This window comes from Callithrix jacchus, chromosome 22 (assembly GCF_049354715.1).
Source record: "Callithrix jacchus isolate 240 chromosome 22, calJac240_pri, whole genome shotgun sequence".
In the NCBI taxonomy this organism is placed as follows: Eukaryota; Metazoa; Chordata; class Mammalia; order Primates; family Cebidae; genus Callithrix; species Callithrix jacchus.
The window spans coordinates 855,693-882,018 of NC_133523.1; the positions used below are offsets into that span (position 1 = coordinate 855,693).

General features: G+C 63.2%; 2 protein-coding genes and 1 long non-coding RNA gene across 9 annotated transcripts in view; 2 read left to right on the forward strand and 1 right to left on the reverse strand.

Annotated features, from left to right (window-relative positions):
- The first annotated feature begins 988 nt into the window (after window positions 1-988).
- KISS1R (KISS1 receptor) lies at window positions 989-6,706 on the forward strand. Its single transcript, XM_035286884.3, has 5 exons — window positions 989-2,970; window positions 3,917-4,041; window positions 4,481-4,616; window positions 4,860-5,077; window positions 5,906-6,706. Exons 1-5 carry the CDS (start codon window positions 2,733-2,735, stop codon window positions 6,344-6,346), a joined length of 1,158 nt encoding a protein of 385 aa, XP_035142775.3. The 5' UTR covers window positions 989-2,732; the 3' UTR covers window positions 6,347-6,706.
- A 2,541-nt stretch (window positions 6,707-9,247) lies between these two features.
- LOC144580898 (uncharacterized) lies at window positions 9,248-12,835 on the reverse strand. The gene is made up of 2 exons (XR_013531209.1): window positions 12,304-12,835; window positions 9,248-11,073 (listed from the first exon to the last, which is right to left on the reverse strand). It is a non-coding gene; the product is annotated as an uncharacterized LOC144580898 (long non-coding RNA).
- The window catches only part of ARID3A (AT-rich interaction domain 3A), a 50,499-nt gene continuing 36,234 nt past the window's right edge, over window positions 12,062-26,326 (forward strand). For 2 of the 7 annotated variants that reach the window (XR_008478711.2, XM_054250393.2), the window contains exons 1-3: window positions 12,062-12,208; window positions 15,515-16,143; window positions 17,916-18,243. Coding sequence is in view for 6 of the 7 variants with exons in the window: in XM_054250393.2 (XP_054106368.1) it covers window positions 15,767-16,143; window positions 17,916-18,243 (705 nt within the window). In the remaining variant the exon portion in view is untranslated. Of the gene's footprint in view, window positions 12,209-12,301; window positions 12,722-13,043; window positions 14,236-15,289; window positions 15,422-15,514; window positions 16,144-17,915; window positions 18,244-26,326 lie in introns of those variants that run through there. The other 5 variants (XM_078361307.1, XM_054250397.2, XM_054250394.2 and 2 more) reach the window with 5 other exon arrangements.

Genomic DNA, 26,326 nt, shown 5'->3' on the forward strand with positions numbered 1-26,326 from the left:
GAAACCGAGGCCGGCGGGGCGGGGATCCAAACCCGGGGGACGAACGGGGAAACCGAGGCCGGCGGGGCGGGGATCCAAACCCGGGAGACGAACGGGGAAACCGAGGCCGGCGGGGCGGGGATCCAAACCCGGGGGACGAACGGGGAAACCGAGGCCGGCAGGGCGGGGATCCAGCGCCGGGGGGACGAACGGGGAAACCGAGGCCGGCGGGGCGGGGATCCAAACCCGGGGGACGAACGGGGAAACCGAGGCCGGCGGGGCGGGGATCCAAACCCGGGGGGACGAACCGGGAAACCGAGGCCGGCGGGGCGGGGATCCAAACCCGGGGGACGAACGGGGAAACCGAGGCCGGCGGGGCGGGGATCCAAACCCGGGGGACGAACGGGGAAACCGAGGCCGGCGGGGCGGGGATCCAAACCCGGGGGACGAACGGGGAAACCGAGGCCGGCGGGGCGGGGATCCAAACCCGGGAGACGAACGGGGAAACCGAGGCCGGCGGGGCGGGGATCCAAACCCGGGGGACGAACGGGGAAACCGAGGCCGGCGGGGCGGGGATCCAAACCCGGGGGACGAACGGGGAAACCGAGGCCGGCGGGGCGGGGATCCAGCCACCAGGGGGGACGTACGGGGAAACCGAGGCCGGCGGGGCGGGGATCCAGCCACCAGGGGGGACGTACGGGGAAACCGAGGCCGGCGGGGCGGGGATCCAGCCACCAGGGGGGACGAACGGGGAAACCGAGGCCGGCGGGGCGGGGATCCAAACCCGGGGGGACGAACGGGGAAACCGAGGCCGGCGGGGCGGGGATCCAAACCCGGGGGGACGAACGGGGAAACCGAGGCCGGCGGGGCGGGGATCCAAACCCGGGGGACGAACGGGGAAACCGAGGCCGGCGGGGCGGGGATCCAAACCCGGGGGACGAACGGGGAAACCGAGGCCGGCGGGGCGGGGATCCAAACCCGGGGAACGGACGCGGAAACGGAGCCCGGCGGGGCGGGGATCCAAACCCGGGGGACGAACGGGGAAACCGAGGCCGGCGGGGCGGGGATCCAAACCCGGGGGGACGAACGGGGAAACCGAGGCTGACAGGGCGGGGATCCAGCCACCAGGGGGGACGAACGGGGAAACCGAGGCCGGCGGGATGGGGATCCAAACCCGGAGGGACGAACGGGGAAACCGAGGCCGGCGGGGCGGGGATCCAGCGCCGGGGGGACGAACGGGGAAACCGAGGCCGGCGGGGCGGGGATCCAAACCCGGGGGACGAACGGGGAAGTCGAGGCTGACAGGGCGGGGATCCAGCCACGGGAGGCTGAACTGGGAAACCGAGGCCGGCGGGGCGGGGATCCAGCCCCTGGAGGGAGGAACGGGGAGACTGAGGTGCGAGGCGGGGCCCGGCCATGATCCCTACACCCACAAACCGAACCCCGGCGAGGAGAGACACCTAGGCCAGAGGTGGAAAGTTCAACCCCAACTGTCTCCCCATCCAGGCTGCTGACTGAGCCAGGAATCCAGCCCGGGGAAGCGAGGAGAAACGGACAGGGAAACTGAGGCCTAGGACAGAACCCCCCACACACACCCACCCCAACCCCCGCAGCCTTCCTTCCACCTGCCCCTCCCAGCCCTGGAGCCTGGGCTGGGCAACCCCTTCCCCTGCTTAGCCTCCCTTTACATTTCCCTCAAATGAGGCCTGTGGCCGACGTGGTGGCTCAGGCCTGTCATCCCAGCGCTTTGGGAGGCCGAGGCGGGTGGATCACCAGGTCAAGAGATCGAGACCATCCTGATCAACATGGTGAAACCCCGTCTCTACTAAAAATACAAAAAATTAGCCGGGCACGGTGGCGCGTGCCTGTAATCCCAGCTACTCGGGAGGCTGAGGCAGGAGACTTGCTTGAACCCGGGAGGTGGAGGTTGTGGTGAGCCGAGATCCCGCCACTGCACTCCAGCCTGGGTAACAGCAAGACCATCTCAGCAACAACAAGGTTCTGGCCTTCGTAAGGTGCCCTACACCTGGTTCCTGCTGCTCGTGTCCCTGCGGGTGTCAGCCACTCCTTGCCACCCGTGTGGGACACGTTCAGACCGAAACCTCCAGATCTGGGACCCTCACCTGCCCTGAACCTTCCATGGCTCTCCAGGGTCCTGGGGACAAACCCAGGCTATCCTCACTCTGGGTCTCCGCGGAGGGCTGGCCTCCCCGTCATTCTGGGCCCACCCACCTGGAGCCCCAGCCCCTAAGAGGGTCAAAGCCCTTCCCACATTCACAGGTCTCCGGGTTCGCGCCTCGGCTCGGCTCCTGAGCGTCAACTCCCTGGTTCACTCCCTCGATTCTTCCGGGCCCACAGCAGCCTCCACGCCGCCACCCCCGCCTGCTCCGCCCCTCTCAGTCCCCCTCCTGCGCTCTCACTCCGACCGGGCACCGGGAGGAGGGAATGGGGAGGTTGCCGCTGGGGTAACGGAGGGCGCGTGGGCAGGGGAGGGAGTGGTGAGCGGCTGCGGGAGAGGCGGGAAGGCAGGGACAAGGGGGGGCCCGGGCTATAAACGCTGGGCTGCAGCAGCGCCCGCACAGGAGCCGCCGAGCCCATCCCAGCTGCCCTGCGGACCCGACGCCTCCAGCTGAGACCCTTCCGGGGCTCCGCGGGCGCATCCCCCGGCGGCCGGGCGCAGGGGTGTTCGGGGGCGGTGCCGGGGCGCAATCCTGGAGGGCGGCCGGGAGGAGGAGGGAGGCGCGGCCGTGCACATGGCGGCTGCAACCGGGCCCAACGCGTCCTGGTGGGCGCCGGCCAACACCTCGGGCTGCCCGGGCTGCGGCTCCAACGCCTCCGACGGTCGGGTCCCTGCTCCGGGGTTCGTGGGCTCCTGGGTGGTGCAGCTCTTCTTTGCGGCGCTGATGCTGCTGGGCCTGGTGGGGAACTCGCTGGTCATCTACGTCATCTGCCGCCACAGGCCGATGCGGACAGTGACCAACTTCTCCATCGGTGAGTGCGCGCGGCGCGCGGCACCTGCTGCCGGTCGGGTCTGGGTTCCTCCTCGCGGCGCACCGGGGCCCTCCCAGACCCGGCTCTGTCCCCCGCAGGGGTCCCCCCCCACCCCAAATCTTTTCCCTGCGGTCCCCATACCTGAGGCTAGAGGTCGCCAACTCCAGCGGGCCGGAGTTTGGGGAGCGCGGCACGTGGAGACCTCGACCGGGTTCCGAGCGGGCCAAAGGCTGGGAACCGGCTGCACCAAAGGCCGGGGGCGGGTTTGGCCCGCAGGTCTCAGTTTGCGACCCCTGTTCTGGTGGCTCTCTGAGCCTATTTATGCATTTGTGTCCTGGGGTCTCCTTCCCCACACAGCTGTGAGTCCAGTCGGTGGCTGCTGGGCCGGCACCCTTGTCTCCAGTTTGCAGATGAGGAAACTGAGGCTCAGAGAGGCGGGGGTCTGCTCGGGCTCCCCCAGCCCGGACACGGCCGAACAGAAATGATTTCTGGCCGGCCGCGGTGGCTCACGCCTGTAATCCCATCAGTTTGGGAGGCCGAGGCGGGCGGATCACGAGGTCAGGAGTTCGAAACCAGCCTGACCAACAAGGTGAAATCCCGTCTCTACTAAAATTATAAAAATTAGCTGGGCATGATGGCGCGGGCCTGTAGTCCCAGCTACTCGGGAGGCTGAGGCAGGAGAATTGCCTGAACCCAGGAGGCGGAGGTTGCGGTGAGCCGAGATCGGGCCATTGCACTCCAGCCTGGGTGACAAGAGCGAAACTCCGTCTCAAAAAAAAAAAAACAGGGAATTACTGGACGGTGTCCCAACTTCTCCGCCCGAGGAGGCCGGGGGCTCTGCGGGGAGGCCTCCCTGAGCCATCCTGCTGATCGCTCAGACCAACGTGGGGGCCAGGGTGCAGGGCCAGGAGCGCTCACGCCCAGCGCCCGCGTGTTCCCACCGCAGCGAACTTGGCAGCCACGGACCTGACCTTCCTCCTGAGCTGCGTCCCCTTCACCGCCCTGTTGTACCCGCTGCCCGCCTGGGTGCTGGGCGACTTCATGTGCAAGTTCGTCAACTACATCCGGCAGGTGCGCTCCGGAGCAGGAGGGGAGGGCAGGGAATGTAGGGAGGGAGGGGGCGACCTTGGGCGGAGCGCGGGGCAACGCACAGGAGAACCAGGGGCCGGGCGGGGGTGCAGCCTAGACCTGGAGCGCGGAGCCCGAACGGCGGGGTGGAGATACACAGGGAGACCCGGGTCACTGGTGAGGAAGGACGACCGAGGCCCTGAGGCTTCTTGCCCCGTCTGTCCCTCCATTCTACGCGGCCCCCCTGTCTTAGACTCAGGGTCCCAGCCGCTCCCAAGGGCTTCCTCATTTCCCTCCTGTCCCCTCAACCCGCCTCGGACACCCCTCCCAGGGCGCATCTAGTGCCTGAGTGTTCGCACACGTAGGGGGACCGGCAGGGCGGGCGACAGGGCAGGCTCCCAACCGCGCAGGTGGCCACACGCCCGGCTGGCGGTCCCCGCAGGTCTCGGTGCAGGCCACGTGCGCCACTGTGACCGCCATGAGCGTGGACCGCTGGTACGTGACGGTGTTCCCGCTGCGCGCCCTGCACCGCCGCACGCCCCGCGGGGCGCTGGCTGTCAGCCTCAGCATCTGGTTGGGTAAGTACGCCCCAGGGGCCTCACCAGGGAAGGGGAACAAGTCCCAGTGCCCTGGGCGCCCAGAGCCACCTGCCGCCTCGCTCGGGCATCTGGAGAATGGGCGCAATCTCTCTGCCTGCCCAGGACCAGCGAGGCTGCAGGCCGGGCGCCCTCTCAGCGGGGTGGCTCGGTGAGCCCTTCCCGGGGAGGCACTTGGGGGACCGCTGGTCACCCGGGTGGGGTCTTCACCGGCGTGTGGCGCAGGCTCCGCTGCGGTGTCTGCGACGGTGCTCGCCCTGCACCGCCTGTCCCCGGGGCCGAGCACCTACTGCAGAGAGGCCTTCCCCAGCCGCGCCCTGGAGCGCGCCTTCGCGCCGTACAACCTGCTGCCGCTGCTCGCCACCTGCGCCTGCTATGGGGCCATGCCCCGCCACCTGCGCCGGGCCGCCGTGCGCCCTGCGTCCGTCGATAGCGCCCTGCAGGTGCGCGGCGTGCGGGGGACGGCGAGACGGGGCAGGCGGGCGGGAAGGCACCAGGGTGGAAGGCGCCGGTGGGGGCACCTGCGAGGCAGGCACAGCCCAAGGGGTCCGGGCTTTTTTTTTTTTTTTTTTTTTAGAAGGTAATTAAAATGCTCTATTAACACTGGAAATGTAGAGTGAACTGGACATTGCATCCATTTCGTTTTGGTACATTCAATACATGACATTATCCAGCTCATATAGGAGCATTGTGTACATAAAAATGATTCCCAGGCCAGGCGCGGTGGCTCAAGCCTGTAATCCCAGCACTTTGGGAGGCCGAGGCGGGTGGATCACGAGGTCAAGAGATCGAGACCATCTTGGTCAACAAGGTGAAACCCCGTCTCTACTAAAAATACAAAAAATTAGCTGGGCATGGTGGCGCGTGCCTGTAGTCCCAGCTACTCGGGAGGCTGAGGCAGGAGAATTGCCTGAACCCAGGAGGCGGAGGTTGCGGTGAGCTGAGATCGCGCCATTGCACTCCAGTCTGGGTAACAAGAGCGAAACTCCGTCTCAAAAAAAAAAAAAAAAGATTTCCTTTCAATACCAACTGTACACACTGTTGAAAATTGAACGTGCCATTCTTACCTGTTAGTATCATAAGTCACCGCAGCGCCTGTGACATACTGTGTGACCTGGGATAAGTCACATCTCTGCGCGTCCATGTTCTCATCTATCAAATGAACCGAGGGCGCTTGGTTTAATTCTTTCTTTTTCTTCGGGAGGGGCGGTGCCAGGGGATGAGCCCAGCCGGCCGCGGCGTCTCCTCTGACCACCTCCTCCCACCCCCAGGGGCAGCTGCGGGCCCAGCGCGCGGACGCGGTGCGGGCCAAGGTGTCGCGGCTGGTGGCGGCCGTGGTCCTGCTCTTCGCCGCCTGCTGGGGCCCCATCCAGCTGTTCCTAACGCTGCAGGCGCTGGACCCCGAGGGCGCCTGGCACCCGCGCAGCTACGCCGCGTACGCGGTCAAGACCTGGGCGCACGGCATGTCCTACAGCAACTGGGCGCTGAACCCGCTGCTCTACGCCTTCCTGGGCTGGCACTTCCGACGGGCCCTCGGACGCGTGTGCCCCTGCGCGCCCCGCCGGCCCCGAGCCTCCGACCCCGCCGCCCCGCGCGCCGAGCTGCACCGCCTGGGGTCCCACCCGGCCCCCGCCAGGGCGCAGAAGCCAGGGAGCCGTGGGCCGGCGGCGCGCGGGCTCTGCGTCCTTGGGGAAGCCGGCGCCCCTCTCTGAGCGGACCCGTGGGAAAACAAGCGGCCCCCTCCGGAGCGGGGGGCTGCTGGAACAGCGCCTGTTCTCCTGCTCTCCATGCTTTTCTCGTGGCCCGAGATGATCCGTGCACATGTTTTGGCCTCTTCTGACAGTCCCGGGCAGTTTTGCTGTGATGTTTGCTGTTGACATGGAAATTATTAATGTGTTTCCTGAAATTAAAGACGTGTCCACATGGGACTTTCTGGATCATTCTAGAACATGTCAGACGTGATCTCCTGGTCCTGGAGTTGTCACTCTGTATGATTCATTCCACTTTTCTTCCTTTTTGTTTCTCTCCTTCTTTCTTTCATCTTTCTCTTCTTTTTTTTTTTTTTTTTTTTTTTTGAGACATGATCTCATTGGGGCGCATTGGCGCGATCTCAGGTCCCTGCAGCCTCTGCCTCAGCTCACTACTACCTGCGCCTCCCTGGCTCAAGCGATTGTCCTGCCTCAGCCTCCCAAGTAGCTGGGATTACAGAAATACGCCACCAGCACGCCTGGCTAATTTTTTTTTTTCTTTTTTTTGTATTTTTAGTAGAGATGGAGTTTCGCCATGTTGATCAGGCTGGTCTCAAACTCCTGACCTTAAGTGATTCCCCCTGGCTCAGCCTCCCGAAGTGCTGAGATTACAGGCGTGAGCCACTGCTCTTGGGCTCAACCCACTTTTAGAGATACTAAAACGTGAAAACAGGCTGGATGCGGGGCTCACACCTGTAATCCCAGCACTCTGGGAGGCCGAGGCCGGAGGATCTCTTCAGCCCGGGAGTTCCAGACCAGCTGAGGTAACATGGAGAGATCCTGTCTCTACAAAAAATACGAAAATTAGCCACAGGTGGCGGGGTTCACCTGTAGTATCAGCTGCTTGGGAGGCTGAGGCGGGAGGATCACCTGAGCCCAGGAGGTTGAGGCTGCAGTGAGCCACGATCGTACCGCTGCACTCCAGCCTGGGTGGCACAGCAAGACCCTGTCTCAAAAATAAAATAAGGGGACAGGCACGGTGGCTCACGCCTGCAACCCCAGGACTTTTGGATTATTTGTCACAAATAATCTGGGATACTGTGAGCCTCCACACAGGCCTCCAAGGCGGCCAGATCACGAGGTCAGGAGTTCGAGACCAGCCTGGCCAACATGGTGAAACCCCATCTCTACTAAAAAAATACAAAAAATAGGGCCGGGCGCGGTGGCTCACGCTTGTAATCCCAGCACTTTGGGAGGCCGAGGTGGGTGGATCGCCTAAGCTCAGGGGAGGGAGACTAGCTTGGACAACATGGTGAAAACCGGTTTCTACTAAAAATACAAAAAGTAGCCTGGCATGGTGGTGGGCGTCTGTAGTCGCAGCTACTCGGGAGGCTGAGACAGGAGAATTACTTGAACCCAGAAGATGGAGGTTGCAGTGAGCCGAGTTGGCACCACTACACTCCAGCCGAGGCAGCAGAGCCAGACTCAATCTTTTATTTTGTTTTGTATTTTTTTGAAACGGGGTTTCCCTCTTGTTACCCAGGCTGGAGTGCAATGGTGCGATCTCGGCCCACCGCAACCTCCGCCTCCTGGGTTCAAGCAATTCTCCTGCCTCAGCCTCCCGAGTAGCTGGGATTACAGGCACGCACCATCATGCCCAGCTAATTTTTTGTATTTTTAGTAGAGACGGGGTTTCACCATGTTGACCAGGATGGTCTCGATCTCTTGACCTCGTGATCCACCCGCCTCGGCCTCCCAAAGTGCTGGGATTACAGGCTTGAGCCACCGTGCCCGGCCCTGTTTGCTTTTTAAGACTGAGTTTTTGCTCTGTCGCCCAGGCTGGAGTGCGGTGGTGCGATCTCAGCTCACTGCAGCCTCCGCCTCTGGGGTTCAAGCAATTCTCCTGCTTCAGCCTCCCGAGTAGCTGGGATTACAGGCTCGCACCACCGCGCCCAGCTAATTTTTTTTATTTTTAGTAGAGACGGGGGGGGGGTTTCATGATATTGGCCAGACTGGTCTCGAACCCCTGGTGTCAGGGGATCCAAAAGAGCTGGGATTACAGGCGTGAGCTCGGCCACAAAATTCATTTTCAGATGAGACGGCGCCACCTAGCGGCCGCCGGCACTGGCCCCGCCCCGACTGCAGCGTCGCTCCCAAGGCCCCGCCCCAGGGGGAGCCCCGCCTCCGCCCGCAGTCCCGCAGGTGCCCGGCAGGTGGCACGCGCGGCCCGCTAAGGTTTCGCGCCTTCAGAAACGTTTCTTGGGTGTCCAGGGGTGCCCGACGCCCAGGGGCGGGTGTCGCTCATTCGGACCCCACCCTGGACTCCCGGTTGGAGGTGTCCCCCCTGTGAAGTGGGACAATCACAGACACATTATGAATTATCCTGGTCTTAGGCACTTTGCTTTTGAGGGCCCCTTGTGTGAAAAAATATTTAAGGCCGGGCGCGATGGCTCAAGCCTGTCATCCCGGCACTTTGGGAGGCCGAGGCGGGTGGATCACGAGGTCAAGAGATCGAGACCATCCTGGTGAACATGGTGAAACCCCGTCTCTACTAAAAATACAAAAATTAGCTGGGCCGGGTGCGGTGTCTCAAGCCTGTAATCCCAACACTTTGGGAGGCCGAGGCGGGTGGATCACGAGGTCAAGAGATCGAGACCATCCTGGTCAACGTGGTGAAACCCCGTCTCTACTAAAAATACAAAAAATTAGCTGGGCATGGTGGCGCGTGCCTGTAATCCCAGCTACTCGGGAGGCTGAGGCAGGAGAATTGCCTGAACCCAGGAGGCGGAGGTTGCGGTGAGCCGAGATCGCGCCATTGCACTCCAGGCTGGGTAACAAGAGCGAAACTGCGTCTCAAAAAAAAAAAAAAAAGGAAAAAATATTTAAAATGGTAATTTATTCTTCAATATTCACTGTAAAAGAAGAGAAAGAAAAAAAGCATTTTATTCTGCTTCATGTCCTGGAAGAGGGGGAAAATGACATTTTATGTCTGGGTTGGTATAAAGATGGATATAACCAGCTGGATTCATTTTATATGTGTATGTACACATAAATGTATGTTTATATATGAACACATGCACATACATATATATATATGAGGTTTTTTTTTTTTGAGATCGAGTTTTTTTTTTTTTGGTTAATCAATAAGAGCTTATAATGTTGCTCAGGTTGGCCTTGAACTCATGGCCTCACCTCCTCAAGTGCCAGGACATCTGGCCGGAGCCACTGCAGACCCCTGAGATAGAGTTTCCCTGTTGTTACCCAGGCTGGAGTGCAGTGGTGTGATCTCGGCTCCTGGGTTCAGGCGATTCTCCTGCCTCAGCCTCCCGAGTAGCTGGGATTACAGGCACGCGCCACCATGCCCAGCTAATTTTTGTATTTTTAGTAGAGACGGGGTTTCGCCATGTTGACCAGGACGGTCTCAATCTCTTGACCTCGTGATCCACCCGCCTCGGCCTCCCAAAGTGCTGGGATTACAGGCGTGAGCCACCGCGCCTGGCCCAATCCAGAAGCTTTTATGAGGATGCCCCGGACCCCTGAGTGCAGAGTAGAGAACAGGTCCAGTGACCTGCAGGGTTGGGTGAGATTCAGGCTGTTTTCCTGTGTTGGAGGTTCTCAGAGCCACAGAAGCCCCAGAGGGTCTGGCTAGGGAAACCTTTAGAGCTGGGGCTGCTGCACCCCCAGGGCATGGTCTGGCTACGGAATCTTTAGACCTCGGGCACAGAGACTGGGAGGGGTCTGGCCTGACCTAAGTCCACTCTGCTGCCTACCCCCGCCGGGCAAGGGGAATCTAGAATATGGTGGAGCCAGCTAGTCTGTGTAGACATTCTCAGCTCCCTCTCCGGCCTCCAGGCTAAAAATAGGAGCCCCTCACTGCAGGCAGCTGCCATCCTGCATCCTCAACCCCCTGCGCCTGGCCCCTTTGGGGGAAGCTGAAGCCAGCTACCCGGATCACAGCTTCCTCCTGGGAAACGGGTAGGGGCTCTACCCTTCCTGCCCTAGGGGTAATTATGCCCCCACTCCTTTGAACAAAGGGCAACCTAATCCTAAACAGGATGGTCAAAGGGCCGAATTAATATTGGCCCATTTTACAGAGGGATAAACTGAGGCACAGAGGCCCATGCACCTGATCTCCAGGTGCCTTTTGGGTCTGCTGGCCTCCAGGTGCTCCATCTGCTTTCCTTCACCTTCAGACTTGAGCTGGGGTCTCGCCCTAGAAGGGAGCGTTCCCCCATCCCTTTATCCCGGCACAGGGAACCTCTCTCCAAAGCAACCCCACCTGGGGCAGTTGTCTTGGGCCTGTCCCTCAGGGACGCGGGTGACAGCTGGGTTTGGGTGTCTAATAGAGTAACGGTGGGACGCCTCTCAGACACCTGCTGGCATTGGGCTCCCTGTGGCCCTGGGGCCAGAAGGCTGGATTCAGGCCTTGGTGTCGGGGGCAGCTTTCCTGCCTGCGGTTTTGTTTTGTTTCTGAGACGGTGCCTTGTTCTTGCTGCCCAGGCTGGAGCGCAGTGCTGTGATCTGCGCTCACCGCAACCCCCACCAGCGATTCTCCTGCCTCAGCCTCCCGAGGAGCTGGGATTACAGGCACGCACCACCACACCCAGCCGATTTTTGTATTTTTAGTAGAGACGGGGGTTCCGCCACGTTGGCGAGGTTGGTCTCGAACTCTCGACCTCAGATGATCCGCCGGCCTCGGCCTCCCAAAGTGCTGCGATTACAGGCGTGAACCACCGCGCCCGGAGGTGCAGCTTCGGGGAGGAGGGAGAGAAAAAGTGGCAACATTAGTTTAGGGGAAGGGGTGGGAGACGCCTGCGACCCCGCCCCCAACCCTCAGGACCAGGGACCCTAGCCCGCCTTAGAGACCCTCCACAAGTGAGGGCCCCCCTGGGAGGCCCCTGCCCGCCCTGCAGGCTCCCCTGGGCTCACATCCGGGCTGCAGCCCCCACGGGGTTGCCTCCAAGCTCACAGCTCCCTGCAGATCACTCGCGCCCCCCCCCACCGCCTTCCTTGCACCCCGCTGGGTGCCTCAGTTTCCTGCTCTGTGCAGTGAGGACCAAAAGGGTGCCCACTACCGAGAGGCGTGCGGGCTGGGGACAGGCGGGGACCTCCCCCGAGGGCGGCGCGGGGCACGTGGTCGGGCAAGCGCACGCCCAGACCGTGGAAGTCATCATCGCCCCCAACGCTGGTGACAGCCGGGCCGGGCAGGGTCGTCCTGGCTTCACCAGGGGTCTCGGGGTCCCCGCGCGCACCTCCCCACGCCCACAGCCCGTCCCGCCCAAGACGGAGGCCCGCGGAGCCCCCGCTCCCTCCCTCCCTCCCTCCCGCCCCGCCCGCCCCGCTCCGCGCCGAGTCTTTCAAGCCCATTTCACAGACGTGGAAACCGCGGCTGCGGCCGTGAAGTCACTCTCGCGGGGGGCGCTCCATCTAAGGGGCAAAGGTGCAACTCCGAGGCCCGGAGGCCCAGCCTAGGTGCCCCGTGGGAAGGGAAGAGTCTTGGTCCCGGCTCCGGCTCCGGCTCCGATGTCCCCCAGTCCGCCCGGGCGGAGGCCCAGTGCCCTCTTCCCCACTTGGGGTGCTCCCGCTCCAGCCCGTGTCCCCGACGCCTTCTGCGCTTGGGGCCGCGGCGCGCACTTTGCCCACCGTCCCTAGGTCGGGGGCGGGGCCTCCCGCGGCGCTGTTCCCCCTTCCCGTTTATTATTTATTATCCTTTAAAGGGGCCGCGACCTGAAAATTTCCGTCCACTCCGCCCGGCTCCCCAGCGCCCCCGGGGCTGGTTGCGCGTCGTCCGACCGCGCGCGGGGGGCGAGGGGGCGTCCGGGGAAACGTGGGGAGCCCCGGCGAGCCCCTCCCGCGCCCGGGCCGCGGCGCTGAATCACCGGCCAGGTATTTGCATCCGAGAGCGACTCGTCCCCTGGTGATTTGTCTGGGGGTGGGGGAGGGGCGGGGCGGGGGCCGGCCGCGCGCGGGGCGCCTCTTACCGATCGGCCGGGCGGGTGTAGACGCGGACGCGGCGGGCGGCTCGGTGAGTCGGTCGGCGGCGGGAGGCCAGGCGGGCCCGGGCAGGCCGACCCCAGGCGCGGGGCGTGCGCCCCCCCCTCCCCCGAGCCGCCCTGCGCGGTGAGACTTGGGGGCGCGCTGGCCGTTCGGGGCGCGGGTTCCGGTGCCGGGGTGGGCGCTGCGCGTCCTGGAAGCCAGAGAAGGGGGTCCCCGAAGTTGGGCGGAGATGTTGGTGGGAGGTTCCCGGCCGGGCGGCCCGGGAGGGTCGGGGTTCGGGGACTTTTCTCTGCGCCCGGGGCTTGGAGACTCCGCTCCCCACTGGATCCAGCGCCCACGGGCGAGCGGGACCGATCGGGGGTCGCGAGTGCGCGCCTCCCCCCTCCCCAGCGGAAGGAAACGGTCTCTGCGCGCGCGCGCTGGGGGCTGCACCCCGGGATTTTATTTCATTTTTGTTCCCTCCCCCCGAAATCAGGGGTTTATTCGGGAGCCCAGGGAGGAGGGAGGGCAGTTCCCGGAGAGCCGCCCCGGCCGGGCTGGTTTATTTATAAAGTGTCCGCCCCAGCGCAGAGAGGGGCCCCCGAGGGAGACACCGCGGCCCCGGCGCGCGCGGGTGGGTTGGGCCCGGGCGCCCGGTTCCCCGGCGGGGATTCCCGGGAGGAGCCCCCCGACCCGTCTCAGGGCCCCCCCAGACACAAAAGCGGGCGCAGGAAGCGCTGGGAGCGCGCGTTTGTCAACTCCGACGTTCGGCGCCGACCCCAGGCGACGGGTTCAATGATCTTCCGTTTTGAGGCGCTCGGGCTGGAGGGGCTCCCCCACCCCCCCATGCAAATCGGCCGCTTTCCAAGAAGCCTTTGAAATCCGGGCCAGGGTTTCTGTTTTCTTGTTTCTTCTCCTTCTTGAGTTTTTTTTCTCACTTCCTCCAGCACCCCCCCACCCCAGGACTTTCTCAGCCCCCTCCCCAGCTTTCTGCCCCGCCCCTCCCCCTCCTCTTCCCCTCGTGGAGTGAGGGGCCCCTTTCGCCACCCGCGGGCCCAGGGCCTTGCACAACTCTTTAAATAACCATGTTTTGCAAGGCCCGGGCCGAGCGGGTGACCTCTCTCCGGAGGCCTGGGGGGGAGGAGGGTGTGGCCCAGGATCCCTCCGCCCCCCACCCCTGCCAGGTCCAACGACCACCCAGCGCCCCGTCCCAGCCTCTCCCTTGGGGCTGTCATAAAATGGGGGTGGGGGTCGAGGACAAAGGGCTCTTGGGGGAGGGGTCTGAGGGGGGTGGGCGTTGCCAGTTTAGGGTTAATGGCGGCCACGGGGGGGGGGGGCACCCAGGCTTGGCCTGGGTGGGGGAATCTGGGATCCCCACCTGCCCCCTCCACCGGCCCCAACGTGGAGGCCTGTCCTGCTCCCCTCCCCCACCCGGCGACCCGGAAGGGTCATTAAACCCAGCAGGGTGGTGGGGGGGGTGGCTTCCTTTGGCCTCTTCCTTCTGTGCCCCCAAAGAGGGGGGCTCTGCTTGGAGCTCTTCCGTAGGGGGGGGCTTTCCTTGAAGTTATCAAAGGTGGGGGAGGGGCAACAGACCTGACCAGACCCTGAGCCAGAAATGCCCCCTCAGCACTTTCTTGGGGTGGGTGGTGGGTGAAGGGCCTGGGGCTGGGGGGCTGGGTGCCGCCTTGGTGGCCTCTGGACCACCAGGCTCTCCTGGTCACTCCCCAGCACTGTGGCCCTGAGGTCTTTGTGACCTGGGACCTCTGTCCCACAACAGATGGGACCCAGAGGCTATTTTGGAATGTACCCTCCCTGATTTCTCCCATGGGTCACCCACCTGCCCCCACCACTGCCATTCACCCACAGGGTCGAAAGACTCAGGTGTTTGGGGCAGAGGGGGCCGCAAGGCTCTCTGTGGCTGCTACAGGACCCCTCCGGTGAGATGGGAGGTTTGGCGGGGGTCTGCTGTGCGACACCGACCTGGGTGGGGTCAGGTCATGGGAGGGACTGAGTCCCAGGAGCCTCTGCCTCCCCCGTCTCTGGTGCGTGTCTGCCCAGGAGCTGGTTATGAGTCTTGGGGGTTCCTTTGCCAGCGTAAGGGTTGGGGGCAGCCTCCTGGGCCCAGCTGCCTCTCTGGAGGGTGGAGCTTTGCCGCCTCCCCTGTCTCCGCCATGTGCCTTTACTCTGGGGTGTCACTTGGTGACACACAGGCCTGTTGGGTTCTACCTGGCCTGTTTTATTGGCGGCCTGGGTGGGTGGAGGTGTGGCCCGGGCTGGGGGATGGCTGGGGTGGGCCCCGGGATGTCTCTGTTCTGCACCCAGCACATTAGGACTGGCCCTGGGTGGATGGGACTGGAGGCTGGGTGAGCATGTTGTATAGACCAGGCATCCGGCCCGCTGGGGTCCCAGAGGACCGGGGAACTCCAGACTCCTGCTGCCCTGCAGAGAGCGTGTGGGGTCTGCGTAGGAGGCTTTGTGGTCACTCCGCCCTGAGTTCAAGCCTCAGCCCCGTGTGTCCAAGCAAAGGCTCTCTCAGCCTCAGTTGTCCTCAGCCGTGAAATGGGACCACCCTGGCGCCTCCTTCCCTGACACCTGTTGGTTAGGGTTGGGGTTTGTGTTTGGTTTACGGTTAGGGTTAGGGTTTGGGTTAGGGTTAGGGTTCATCCCTCCTTGAGTGCCGTGAGGGGGGTACTATCATCCACACCGTTTTGCATGTGGGGAAACTGAGGCCCAGAGAGGTTGGGGCTTGGGCGTTGCTGTTGAGTTGTGTGATGGGAGGAGGGTTAGCCCAGGGCTGGTATGCAGCAGGCGCTCAATCTCGGGCAGTCACCATCTCTGTGGGCCTGAGATGGGAGGGTACTGGGGCCGCTCTAGCAGGGGCCAGGGCTGCCACTGGAACTTAGAACCCGCCTGACTGGGGCCTGGAGCCCGCTGGCCAATCACAGGCCAGGAACGCCCATTTCCCCCACCCTGCTTGTGAAGCAATAATCCGAGATCTCCTGGGGCAGGCAGTCTGGCCACAGCGTGTTTCTCTGTGGCCCAGTGCGGGTTGACCTTGCTACCCAGGCCCATGGTAGGGTGTATTCGAAGAGCCTGTGCCACTGCCTCCAGGAAGGCCTCCAGGTCTGCATCCTGCATGAGATGGACATGAGAGATGATCCCGGGGGGCCTTCACTGGGAAGGAGGGGCCCTGACCATTTCTTTTTCCGCCCTCAGCTTTCTGCGAATGTGTGAATGAGCCAGATGCCGGCCGCTGTCCCCTGGAGCCCCGCGTGAGGAAGAGGCATGCCCTGTCAGCCTTCAGCCTGAGCCCGGCGGCCCCCGCCCCCGCCCCCTGCCACCCTGCACTGCCCCGGCTCCCCCGCGGCCCCCACGCTGCAGTGTGGCCGGGCCCCGTCCCCACAGGGGCCGCCTCTGCCGCCCACCCCTAGTGCCCGTGGTGGTGGCGGTGGCCCGGCCCGCAGGGCCATGAAGCTACAGGCCGTGATGGAGACGCTCTTACAGCGGCAGCAGCGGGCGCGCCAGGAGCTGGAGGCCCGGCAGCAGCTGCCCCCCGAGCCCCCCGCTGCGCCCCCCAGCCGGGCCCGGGCCACCGCCGATGAGGACAGAGAGCCTGAGAGTGCCCGGATGCAGCGGGCTCAGATGGCCGCGCTGGCCGCCATGCGGGCCGCGGCTGCGGGCCTGGGACACCCGGCCAGCCCCGGTGGCTCCGAGGACGGGCCCCCAGGCTCAGAGGAGGAGGACGCAGCCCGGGAGGGGACGCCGGCCTCACCAACTGTGCCTGGCGGAGGCAGAGAAGGGCCGGGAGAGGAGCACTTTGAGGATGTGGCCTCCGACGAGGACATGTGAGTTGGGGTCCTGGGCAGGGGCTTTGGGGGCTGTTACTGGCTCTGGGTGTCACTCTGCTCATCTGCAGAATGGGAGTAAGGGTCCGTCCGTGGGGCCTCCCGCCTGGAATCCCAGCACTTTGAGAGGCTGATATGGGAGGATCACTTGGGCCCAGGGGTTGGAGACCAGCCTGGGCAACATAGCAAGACCCCATTCTTGCAAAAAATTTAAAAATTAGCCAGGCATGGTGGCGCGTGCCTGTAGTCCCAGCTACTCGGGAGGCTGAGGCGGGAGAATCGCTTGAACTCGGGAGGCGGGAGGCCGAGCAAGTGTTTCTCGAGCCTGTGCTGTGTGCCGGAGAGCAGACCTTTCAGGATGGTGGTGAAAATGTCCTCCATCTCCTCTCCAGCCGGGAGCGGCTGCAAGCACCGGAAATGTGGCCAGGACGACTGAGGCCTGGGTCTTAAACTTGGTTTCATCTTAGCCACCGATGGCTACGGCAGATTCAGCCGCGGGGACAGATAAAATCTGCAGCCGGCAGGGCCTGTACGGCCTGAGGGTCCCCCCAGGGCTGGCTGGGGGCTCACTTGCTGTGGGACCCTGGCCTCCAGGAACCCGCATCTCGCTGGGAGAACCAGTGGCCCACGCCTATCATCCCAGCACTTTGGGAGGCCGAGGTGGGAGAATCACTTGAGCAGAGAAGATCAAGACCAGCCTGGGCAATCTAGTGAGACTCCATCTCTACAGAAAGTACGAAAATGAGTTGGGCGTGGTGGCATGCGCCTGTGGCCCCAGCCACTCGAGAGGCCGAGGCAGGAGGCTGAGACTGCGGCGAGCTGTGATCACACCGCTGCACTCCGGCCTGGGCGACAGGGAGGACCCCGTGTCCTAAAACAAACCCAACCTGGCAGAGAAGCCGGGGGGACGTCAGGTTGTACAAAGGGCTGCCAGGAAAACCTAGGAGGGGTGCCGTGGAGGGGCAGCGGCTTGGGGTGGGGGGATTTCAGACAGCGGTGGGAGAATTGTCCCTGTGGAGGGACGGGGAGGTGGAGCCGGGCACAGGGTGCCTGCTGCGGGAACCAGCCTGCGATCATGATTCCCCCCCACTTTTTTTTTTTTTGAGACGGAGTCTCGCTCTTGTCACCCAGGCTGGAGTGCAATGGGGCGATCTTGGCTCACCGCAACCTCCGCCTCCTGGGTTCAGGCAACTCTCCTGCCTCAGCCTCCCGAGTAGCTGGGATTACAGGCACGCGCCACCATGCCCAGCTAATTTTTGTATTTTTAGTAGAGATGGGGTTTCACCATGTTCACCAGGATGGCCTCGATCTCTTGACCTCGTGATCCACCCGCCTCGGCCTCCCAGAGTGCTGGGATTACAGGCTTGAGCCACCGTGCCCGGCCTTTTTTTCTTTTTTTTAAGAGTCAGGGTCTTGCTCTGTGGCCCAGGCTGGGGTGCGGTGTGACATCACAGCTCACTGCAGCCTCCACCTCCTAGGCTCCAGTGATCCTCCTGCCTCGGCCTCCCAGAGTGCTGCAGGGATTATAGGCGTGTGCCACTGTGTCTGCCTGAGCGATGCTTTTCAGGGCCCCGAAATTCATTTGTGCTGTTCTGGGCTACCTGGGAACAAAATGGGCGTCACAGGGGCCCCACACAGGCTGTGCCCATGGGTGCTCTCTGCAAACCCATTTCCAGAGAAAGAAACTGAGGTTGGGTCGGGGAGCGGGTCTGTCCCTGGGCGGGGACGAGCCGGCACCTTCTCCCCTGACTCCTGCCCTCTGCTCACCCCAGGAAGCCCAAATGGGAGGAGGAGGAGATGGAGGAAGACCTCAGGGAGGATGAGGAGGAGGAGGAGGATTTTGAGGAGGAGGAGGAGGAGGAGGAGGACGAGGAGGGGCTGGGGCCCCCAGGCCCCGCCAGCCTGAGCACTTCGGCCCTGTTCCCCCGCAAGGCCCAGCCGCCCCAGGCCTTCCGCGGCAGCGACGGCGTTCCCAGGGCACTGGGGGGCCAGGAGCGGCCGGGGCCCGGCCCTGCTCACTCTGGAGGGGCCGCCTATGTAGCCCCCCAGCTGCAGCCGCCAGACCACGGGGACTGGACGTACGAGGAACAGTTTAAGCAGGTGAGTGGGTGCGTCCCTTGGGGCGGTGGAACCACAGGCCCACGCACTGGGGCCCTTGGGAGGCCCACGTTTTTCGGGGTGTGTGCTGAGCCGGGTGTCATGTTGAGAATTGGGGTTCCTGCGGAGGCCCCAGAGGGGATGCCCCCAGCGCGCGGGCCGCTCTGATGTGGGATGGGTGAGGAGCACCAGCCGGGAAGGAGACACGTGGGGGGTTCAGGCCCCGCATCAGACCTGGTGACGGGGCAGGTCTGGGAGGGAGGGGCTGGGGCCGGCCCGAGCTGGGCGTGGGCTGGAGGAACCAGGCATGTGGGCGATGTGGGCAGAGGGCGGGGACCTTGGTGACGCGGTGAGGAGGCCTCCTCCGTTCCCCGGAGTCTGTGGAGACCCATGAGGGTTGCGGGCTGCGGCGGCCGCCGAGGGGACCCGGGGGTGGCTCAGGTGTGGCGGCAGGAGCCAGGACCTGGGAGGCTCTGAGTGGGCAGTTAAGGCCGGGCTGGCAGGGGGGTCTCAGGGACCCCAGGCTGCAGGAGGAAGCAGGGGCCGCCCCGGTCTTTCCCCGCAGGCGGCCAGGCCAGAGGAAGTGGCCAGGCGGGGGATGCTTTGAAGTTGGGCCGTGCTGGGCTGGGCAGATGGAAACCAGATGGTGGCCAGGCTCACATTCCAGCCCTCGGCCAGCTGGGCTCTGCCCTGACCTCTGGGCGCGGCTGGGGGGAGCCACCTTCTCGCCCAGGGCGGGAGGCCGGTCTGGGCTCCCGCAGGGAGGTGCGTGATGGACGCGCTGGGACACGCCTGCCCAAGGGGAGCCCCTGCCATCCCGGGCTTCCAGGGCCTGCTCCGAGGAGCCTTCCAGGAGGGGCCGAGGCACAGACACCCAGTGGGGCCTCCCTGGGGCTCCTGACTCCGGGGGCGCTTGGTAGGAGAGGGGCTCTGAGCTGCGCAGCCCTCAAGACAGTTCAGTTTGGGCTGCGTAAAAACTCACACCCAGTAAAGAGCTGGGAGCCGGACACTGCTCAGTGTGGGAGAATGGGCAGGGCCGCGGCGGGGACTCGGGGCTGCCTCGCCGATCCTACCCCGCTCTGTGACTCAGTTTCCCTTTCCCGAAGAACGGGGTACTCCACGGGCCACGCCACCATGCGTTCCGTTTTGCCTGTGAGAACACGAGGCTCGGCGCTGGGAGACGGGGCCTGGGGCGCCGAGTGTGTGCTCTTTTCTGGGTTTAATCTGGTAACAGATGAGCATGTCGAGAGCAGATTCTGTTCTGTTTAATTTCATTTCTTTATTCACCCAACGTTCGCCGTCTGTCCGGGCGCCCTGGGCTGGTGTGGGGGGTGGGCAGGAGCTGGACGGAGACCTCCACCCCCTCAGGGTCATAGCCAAGCCCACAGCGCGGGTCAAGGCCCCCCCCAGTCAGTCCGTCCTTGGGAGGTCAGAGGTGAATGGGACCCCCCTGACCCTGGACACATGCCCCATTCAGACACCCCCAGCCTCCAAGGCCTAAAACCGAAGGGGCAGTTTTGGGGCAACCAGCCTAGATCAGGGAGGGACGGAGGGCCAGGCGCCCTGACCCCTCAGCCCGCAGCGTGTCTGGAACAAAAGCGGCAGAACCCGCCGTGGAGTTCGTCTGGGTGACACTCTGGGTCAGGGTCGCAGGCGCTGCAGACGGGGCCGTCGGGGGTTTTCTGCAGCGGGAAGCTGAAATGGGGAAACTGAGGCCCGAGCAGGGAGGGGTCGTCGTGGGTCACCCGCAGGTATTCACGGAGCTCCTGCTGGATGCCTGGACTCCCCGGCGCCTATTCCCTGGGTGTACCGGGCAGGGAAAAGCCTGTGCAAAGGCCCTGAGGTTGGTCTAAAGCTGGGCTTGTGTGTAGGCGGCGCCAGGGGCCGGGTGCCGCTCCGGGCTAGGTCTTACAGGAGATGGGATTGGAATTGCGAGAAGATGGGGGCCAAGCGGGGGTGTGGGCAGGAGGGGTGAGGGAGGCCCCTCCCTGCAGTCCTGGGATTTTTTTTCCCCCCAAGAGACGGGGTCTCACTATTTGCCCAGGTTGGTCTCAGACTCCTGAGCTCAAGTGATCTGCCTGCCTCGGCCTCCCAAAGTGCTGGGATTACAGGCCTGAGCCAGCGCACCCAGCCGGTCCTGGGATCTGACCCTGGGCCGTTTGTGACAGGTCCAGCCGCCGATGCCGCCGCCCGCCCAGCTGGCCAGGCACCTGCACTCCAGTGTCAACAGTGGCCTGGGCCCAGCCAGCCAGCCCCCCCCCCCCCGTCCCGCTTACCCCTGCCGGGGCCCCTGTTGGCTCTGGCGTCTGCCCCACCCCCTTCCTGGCACGTGGCAGCCCTGGCCTGCTGGCCAGCCACTTGGCACGGTCTCTGCCTCTTCCTCCCGGGTCCTGGCAGGGCTGGAGGCTGACTTCCGCCTGCAGATCCTCGACAGCTGTGAAATTGTGCCGTCGGCCGCAGGTCTGGTGGGCGGCCAGGCTGCAGAGGGGCTGGCGCAGCCGGCTCGGGGCCGCGTGTGCTTTTCCCTGGACCCGGAACCTGGCTGCCGTGGGGCCTGGGGACGTGCGCTCTCGGAGGCCGGCACGCGTCAGACAGTGATTAGGATCTCAGCCTCCCGATGTCTGACGGAGCCTCCTGGTGGCTTCCTGTCACTCACTCAGCAGGCCTGGGCTCTGGAGAGCGGCCCTGGTAGGATTTTGTTTTATTTATTTTTATTTTTATTTATTTATTTTTTGAGACGGAGTTTCGCTCTCGTTACCCAGGCTGGAGTGCAATGGCGCCATCTCGGCTCACCGCAGCCTCCGCCTCCTGGGTTCAAGCAATTCTCCTGCCTCAGCCTCCCAAGTAGCTGGGACTACAGGCACGCGCCACCATGCTCAACTAATTTTTGTAGAGGTGGGGTCTCTCTGTGTTGCCCAGGCTGGTCTGGAACTCCTGGGCTCAGGTGACCCGCCCACCTCAGGCCATCTGCCCTCCCAAAGTGCTGGGATTCCAAGCGCGAGCCGCCTTGCCCCGCTGTGGTGGGTTTTTAACGCACAGGGTGGGCGGCGGCGGGTCTTCAGCTGCTGACGGATTCGAACCTCCGGTGTCAACAGCTCTAACAAGTGTTGAATAAATTAGAAACGAATCTCCGAACAGCTTTGTTGGGCTGTAAGTTCACTGTTTTGTTTTATTCTATTTTTGACTGAGAGACCTGAATCCATTCACCGTTTTAAAGTACACGGTTTGGGCTGTGCACAGTGGCTCATGCCCCTAATCCCAGCACTTTGGGAGACCGAGGTGGGCAGATTGCTTGAGCCCAGGAGTTCGAGACCAGCCTCCTGGGCAAAATGATAAAATGCTGCTTGTTTTTTCTTCTTTTTGTTTTGAGATGGGGTCTTGCTCTGTCGTCCAGGCTGGAGTGCAATGGTGCGATCTCAGCTCACTGCAACCTCCGCCTCCCGGGTTCAGGGGATTCTCTGCCTCAGCCCCCACCTCAAGTAGCTGGAATTACAGGCACGCGCCACTGTGCCCGGCTAATTTTTTGTATTTTTAGTAGAGATGGGGTTTCACCATCTTGGCCAGGCTGGTCTTGAACTCCTAATCTCGTGATCCACCCACCTCGGCCTCCCAAAGTGCTGGGATTGCAGGCGTGAGCCACTGCACTCAGCCCTAAACCCTGTTTTTCCAGAAAAAAAAAGAATTAGGAGGGTGTGGTGGCACATACCTGTGGCCCCAGCTACTTGGGAGGCTGAGGTGGGAGGATCACTTGAGCCCAGGAGGTCAAGGCTGTAGTGAGCTGTGATCTCTCCGTTGCACTCCAGCCTGGGTGACAGAGCAAGACCCTGTCTCCCGTTTTTCTCTTTTCTTTCTTTTTTTGAGTGGGCGTCCCACAGTGTCGGCTCCCTGCAACCTCTGACTCCGGGTTTAAGCAATTCTCTCGCCTCAGCCTCCCGAGTAGCTGGGATTAGAGGCGACCGCCACAAAGCAGCCGGCTAATTTTTTTTTAATATTTTTAGTAGAGACGGGCTTTCTCCATGTTGTTCAGGCTGGTCTCGAACTCCCGACCTCAGGTAATCCGCCCGCCTCGGCCTCCCAAAGTGCTGGGATTACAGGCTTCAGCCACCGCGCCCGGCCAAAACCTAGTTTCATTCCTCTTGCAGGGAGGAAACAAATAGCCTGTTCACAGTGAGCCCTGAGCCTCTGCCTCGACCTCTAGGGCGTGAGCTGTGGGTTCTCCAGGCCTTTGTCTACCCACGTGCACCCGGGAATGTGACCTGCGAGGCATCTAAGGTGCGATCTTTAGCGGGAGCTGGGAGGTTCCTCCCACCGCTGCCTCTGAGGGACTGTTTTCCTTGGGTGCGTTTGTGTCGTGATCGCAATATTCCGAGCCGCCTGGTTCTTTTCAGCCGTGGGGACGTTTCCCTTGTGAGGCTGTCACAGCTCCTCTGTGCACGTCCCTGGGTCATTTCCCTGTTGTAAACAGTACCGTGGCCGGGCGCGGTGGCTCAACGCCTGTCATCCCAGCACTTTGGGAGGCCGAGGCGGGCGGATCACGAGGTCAGGAGATCGAGACCATCCCGGTCAACATGGTGAAACCCCGTCTCTACTAAAAATACTAAAAATTAGCCGGGCACGGTGGCGCGTGCCTGTGATCCCAGCTACTCGGGAGGCTGAGGCAGGAGAATTGCCTGAACCCAGGAGGCGGAGGCTGCGGTGAGCCGAGATCGCGCCATTGCACTCCAGCCTGGGTAACAAGAGCGAAACTCCGTCTCAAAAAAAAAAAACAGTACCGTAATGAACATCTTCGGGCGAGTGAGAGTTGCTTGGAGCGGTATGGGGAGGAGGTGGGGAGCTGGAATTGCCAGGGCTCTGGGAGAAGCGGGCGGGCATTTCCTCCATCCTGCCTGAAGACCCCGAAGCTGGCAGGAGCCGGAGCTGAATGTGAAGGTGGCATTGATATCTGGCCTGGTCTAACCACCTTCATTTCAGACTGAGGCTTGGAGGGGCTGCTGGGTTTCCCCCAAATCCCTCGAGGGGTTCGGGTGGGCTAGAGGGGACTGAGGGGTAGGCTGCCCAGAGGAAGGGACATTGGGGCTTGGGCTTTGCAGAATGTGTAAGAGTTTGTTAGTGAGACAGAGCAGGGCAGGGCCTGTCTCTCGCAGCACTGTGGCTGGAGCATAATGTGTAGGGCAGGGGTGGCCAATCTTGTGGCTTCCCTGGGGTACACTGGAAGAAGAAGAATTGTCTTGGGCCACACGTAAAATACGGTGACGCTGATGATGCCTGATGAGCTCAAATATAATGCAAAATAGTCTCAGTGTTTTAAGAAAGTTTACACATTTGCGTTGGGCCACAGTGAAAGCCGTCCTGAGCCACATGTGGCCCGAGGGCCGTGGGTTGGTCAACATTGGGCCATAGTGAATGCTGTCCTGAGCCACATGTGGCCCAAAGGCCGTGGGTTGGTCAACATTGGGCCACAGTAAAAGCCGTCCTGAGCCACATGTGGCCTGAGGGCCGTGGGTTGGTCAAGCTTGGTGTAGCAGGAGGGGTGGGCAGAACATCAGGGCATCCAGAGCTGGGGTTGGAGGGGAGGCTTGGCAGGGTTTGGAGCTGGGAGAAGGAGGCTGGGAGGACCCTTACAGAGCCTGTTTTGGGGACACATGGAGGCTTCCTTGGTCCAGGCAGGAGTAGGAGAGGCCAGCGCTGCAGCTGGGCCTCTGAGGCCTGAGAAGAGGGAGAGGATAGAATTTTCCCAGCGCAGGCGGGCGCTCTAGGCAGATGGCGCGGCCTGGGCCTTTGCCCGGTCAGGCAGCAGGTTCCGAGTGCAGAGGCGGCGGCTGTGTTTGAGACAGAGTATGTTTGTTGAGAGGGCCCCGAGCCAGGCCCTCGGCCGCCAGCCCTGGTGCCGGCGTCTTCCTCGGCCTCCGGGAGCCCAGGCCGCACGTGAGATGGGGGGAGGGCTGTCGGGAAGCCCCTCGGTGCCTGGTCCTCCCCACCAGGGCAGCGCCTGCCTCATCAAAGCCGCTGTGGCTGCTGGCACTGGGCCAGCTGGGCCCTGGCGGGCGGGGGGGGGAGGGTGCCTGCCCGCCAGCCCCTGGCACTGTGCCCCAGCCCGTGCCAGTGCCAGGAGCCTCGCTGACTCAGCCGGAAGAGCCTTATCAGGCCCCTGTGCCGCCGCCTGGCCGCCGGGTCACCGCCGCGGGGTCACCGCCGTCGTGGCCTGGCCCCACGCCCACCGCCGGCTCCTCACCCTGGTGGCTGCTGCCAAGTGCCGGCCCCGCCCCACGCTTTCTAATAACACACGCGGCGGCTGGAGGGAGCGGTGCCCGCAGGCAGAGCGTGTCCCCACGTGGTGCCCGGCCGGGGTATGGGCGTGGTGAGCCGCCGTGGCGTGCGTGCGAGTGTGCACGCCGGGCCTGTGGCCGGCAGCCTGTGGGTCCCGTCTCGTGGGACCCTGCCTGGGAGGGGATCTTGCTCCAGAGTAGGCTCTTTGGACCGTCCGGGGCCTCTGCCCGTCAGGCACCTGCTGGATTCTGTGGGTCTCGTGTGTGGGGCTGTGCACACCCAGCCAGCGGCACCTCACACGTCCACCTGCGTGTCCCCGCCAGTACTGGGGTGTTCATTTAGGTCTCTGTATGCCGACTGACGTGGCAAACGTCCCACGTCCCTGTTTTGCGTGGACCTGTTGGTGTGTGTGTCCAGGCGCGCGTCTGCCCTGACCACATCCTGTGTGAGTGTCTATGTTGGGGTACTGGTCTGCTGTGTGTGCATTTTTTAAAATACAAAGATAAGGTCTTGCCACGTTGCCCAGCCTGGTCGAAAACTCCTGGGCTCAAGTGATCCTCCCACCCTGGTCTCTGACAGTGCTGAGATTACAGGCATGAGCTGCTGTGCCGGCCGGGCTCATGTGTGATGTTTGCATGTGGCTGTGTGTGTGTGCATGTGTGTGCACGTGTGTGCACGCATGTTTGTGTGTATGTGTGGGGGGGGTGTGCATGCATGCATGTGTGTGTGCAGGTGTGTATGTGCGTTTGCGTGCATGCATGCGACCGTGCATGCGTGCGTGTGTGCTTGGTGTGTGTGTGCATGTACACATGCACACGTTTGTGTGCGTGCATGTATGTGTGCATGCATGCACACGTGCACACGTGTGTGTGCCGTGTGTGCGCACACATGTATGCATGTATGTGCGTGCATGTGTATGTGCATCCAAAAGCGTGCCTGCCTTGGCTCCCCGCATGTGCACACATGTGCCCATGACGGACGACCTTCTTGTGTTCCTGAGCATCTGGGAGCCTCGCGCTGCCCCCTGAAGCGTGAGGTCACAGCGGAGCCTGTTAACCATTAGCCCCCGGGGGCTGCTGAGAGCGGTGCTGTCTGTCTTGGTCAGTGGCTCGCGTCAGCCACGGGGCACAGATCAGTGCCCGCCCTGCCCGCTGTGGGCTCTGGAGCCAGCCTAGCTGATGCTGCCCCAGTGACCACCGTGCTATGGACAGGGCCACTGGGGTGCCCTCCACCCTCTCAGACCCAGAGGAGCTGCTGGCAGAGCCCTGGCCACTCTTGCCTCAGTTTCCCTGCCAGACACCAAGGGCTGAAGTCCAGGTCCCTTGGATGCCCAAATACTCTGACTCTTTGTCCTGACCGGGGCGGGGGTGACACGACCCCACCCACCTGGAATGCACGACTCAAGGTCGTCCCCCATGGGCAGCCGGGAGCCAGGCTGGGAGCCGCTGCCGTGCCGACCTGGTGGGTGGCGCGCGGGGGGCGGGTGCGGACCGCCTCTTCTCCGCTCTGCCGGCTGCACATGGCCAGAGGACAATTGGGGGTCACGGGGTTAAACGGTGGCTAATCTGGACATTGAAGGCCCCAGCGCCGGGATGCGGCCGTGCCCCTTGGTCGAGGCTGGGCTGGGGGGGTCCCTGGGCCGAGGCAGGTGGGCAGGGATTGCGTGGGGGCCGCTCCTCCCGCTGCCCTGGCAGGCCCTGGTTCTGGTCAGGCTCAGCAAGGAAGCTCCCTGGGAACCCAGGCCGCGTGCACGGAAGCCACACTGCATACAGTGCCCTGGTTCCATGCCCAGAAGCCTCCTCTGCCACCCTCAGAGACG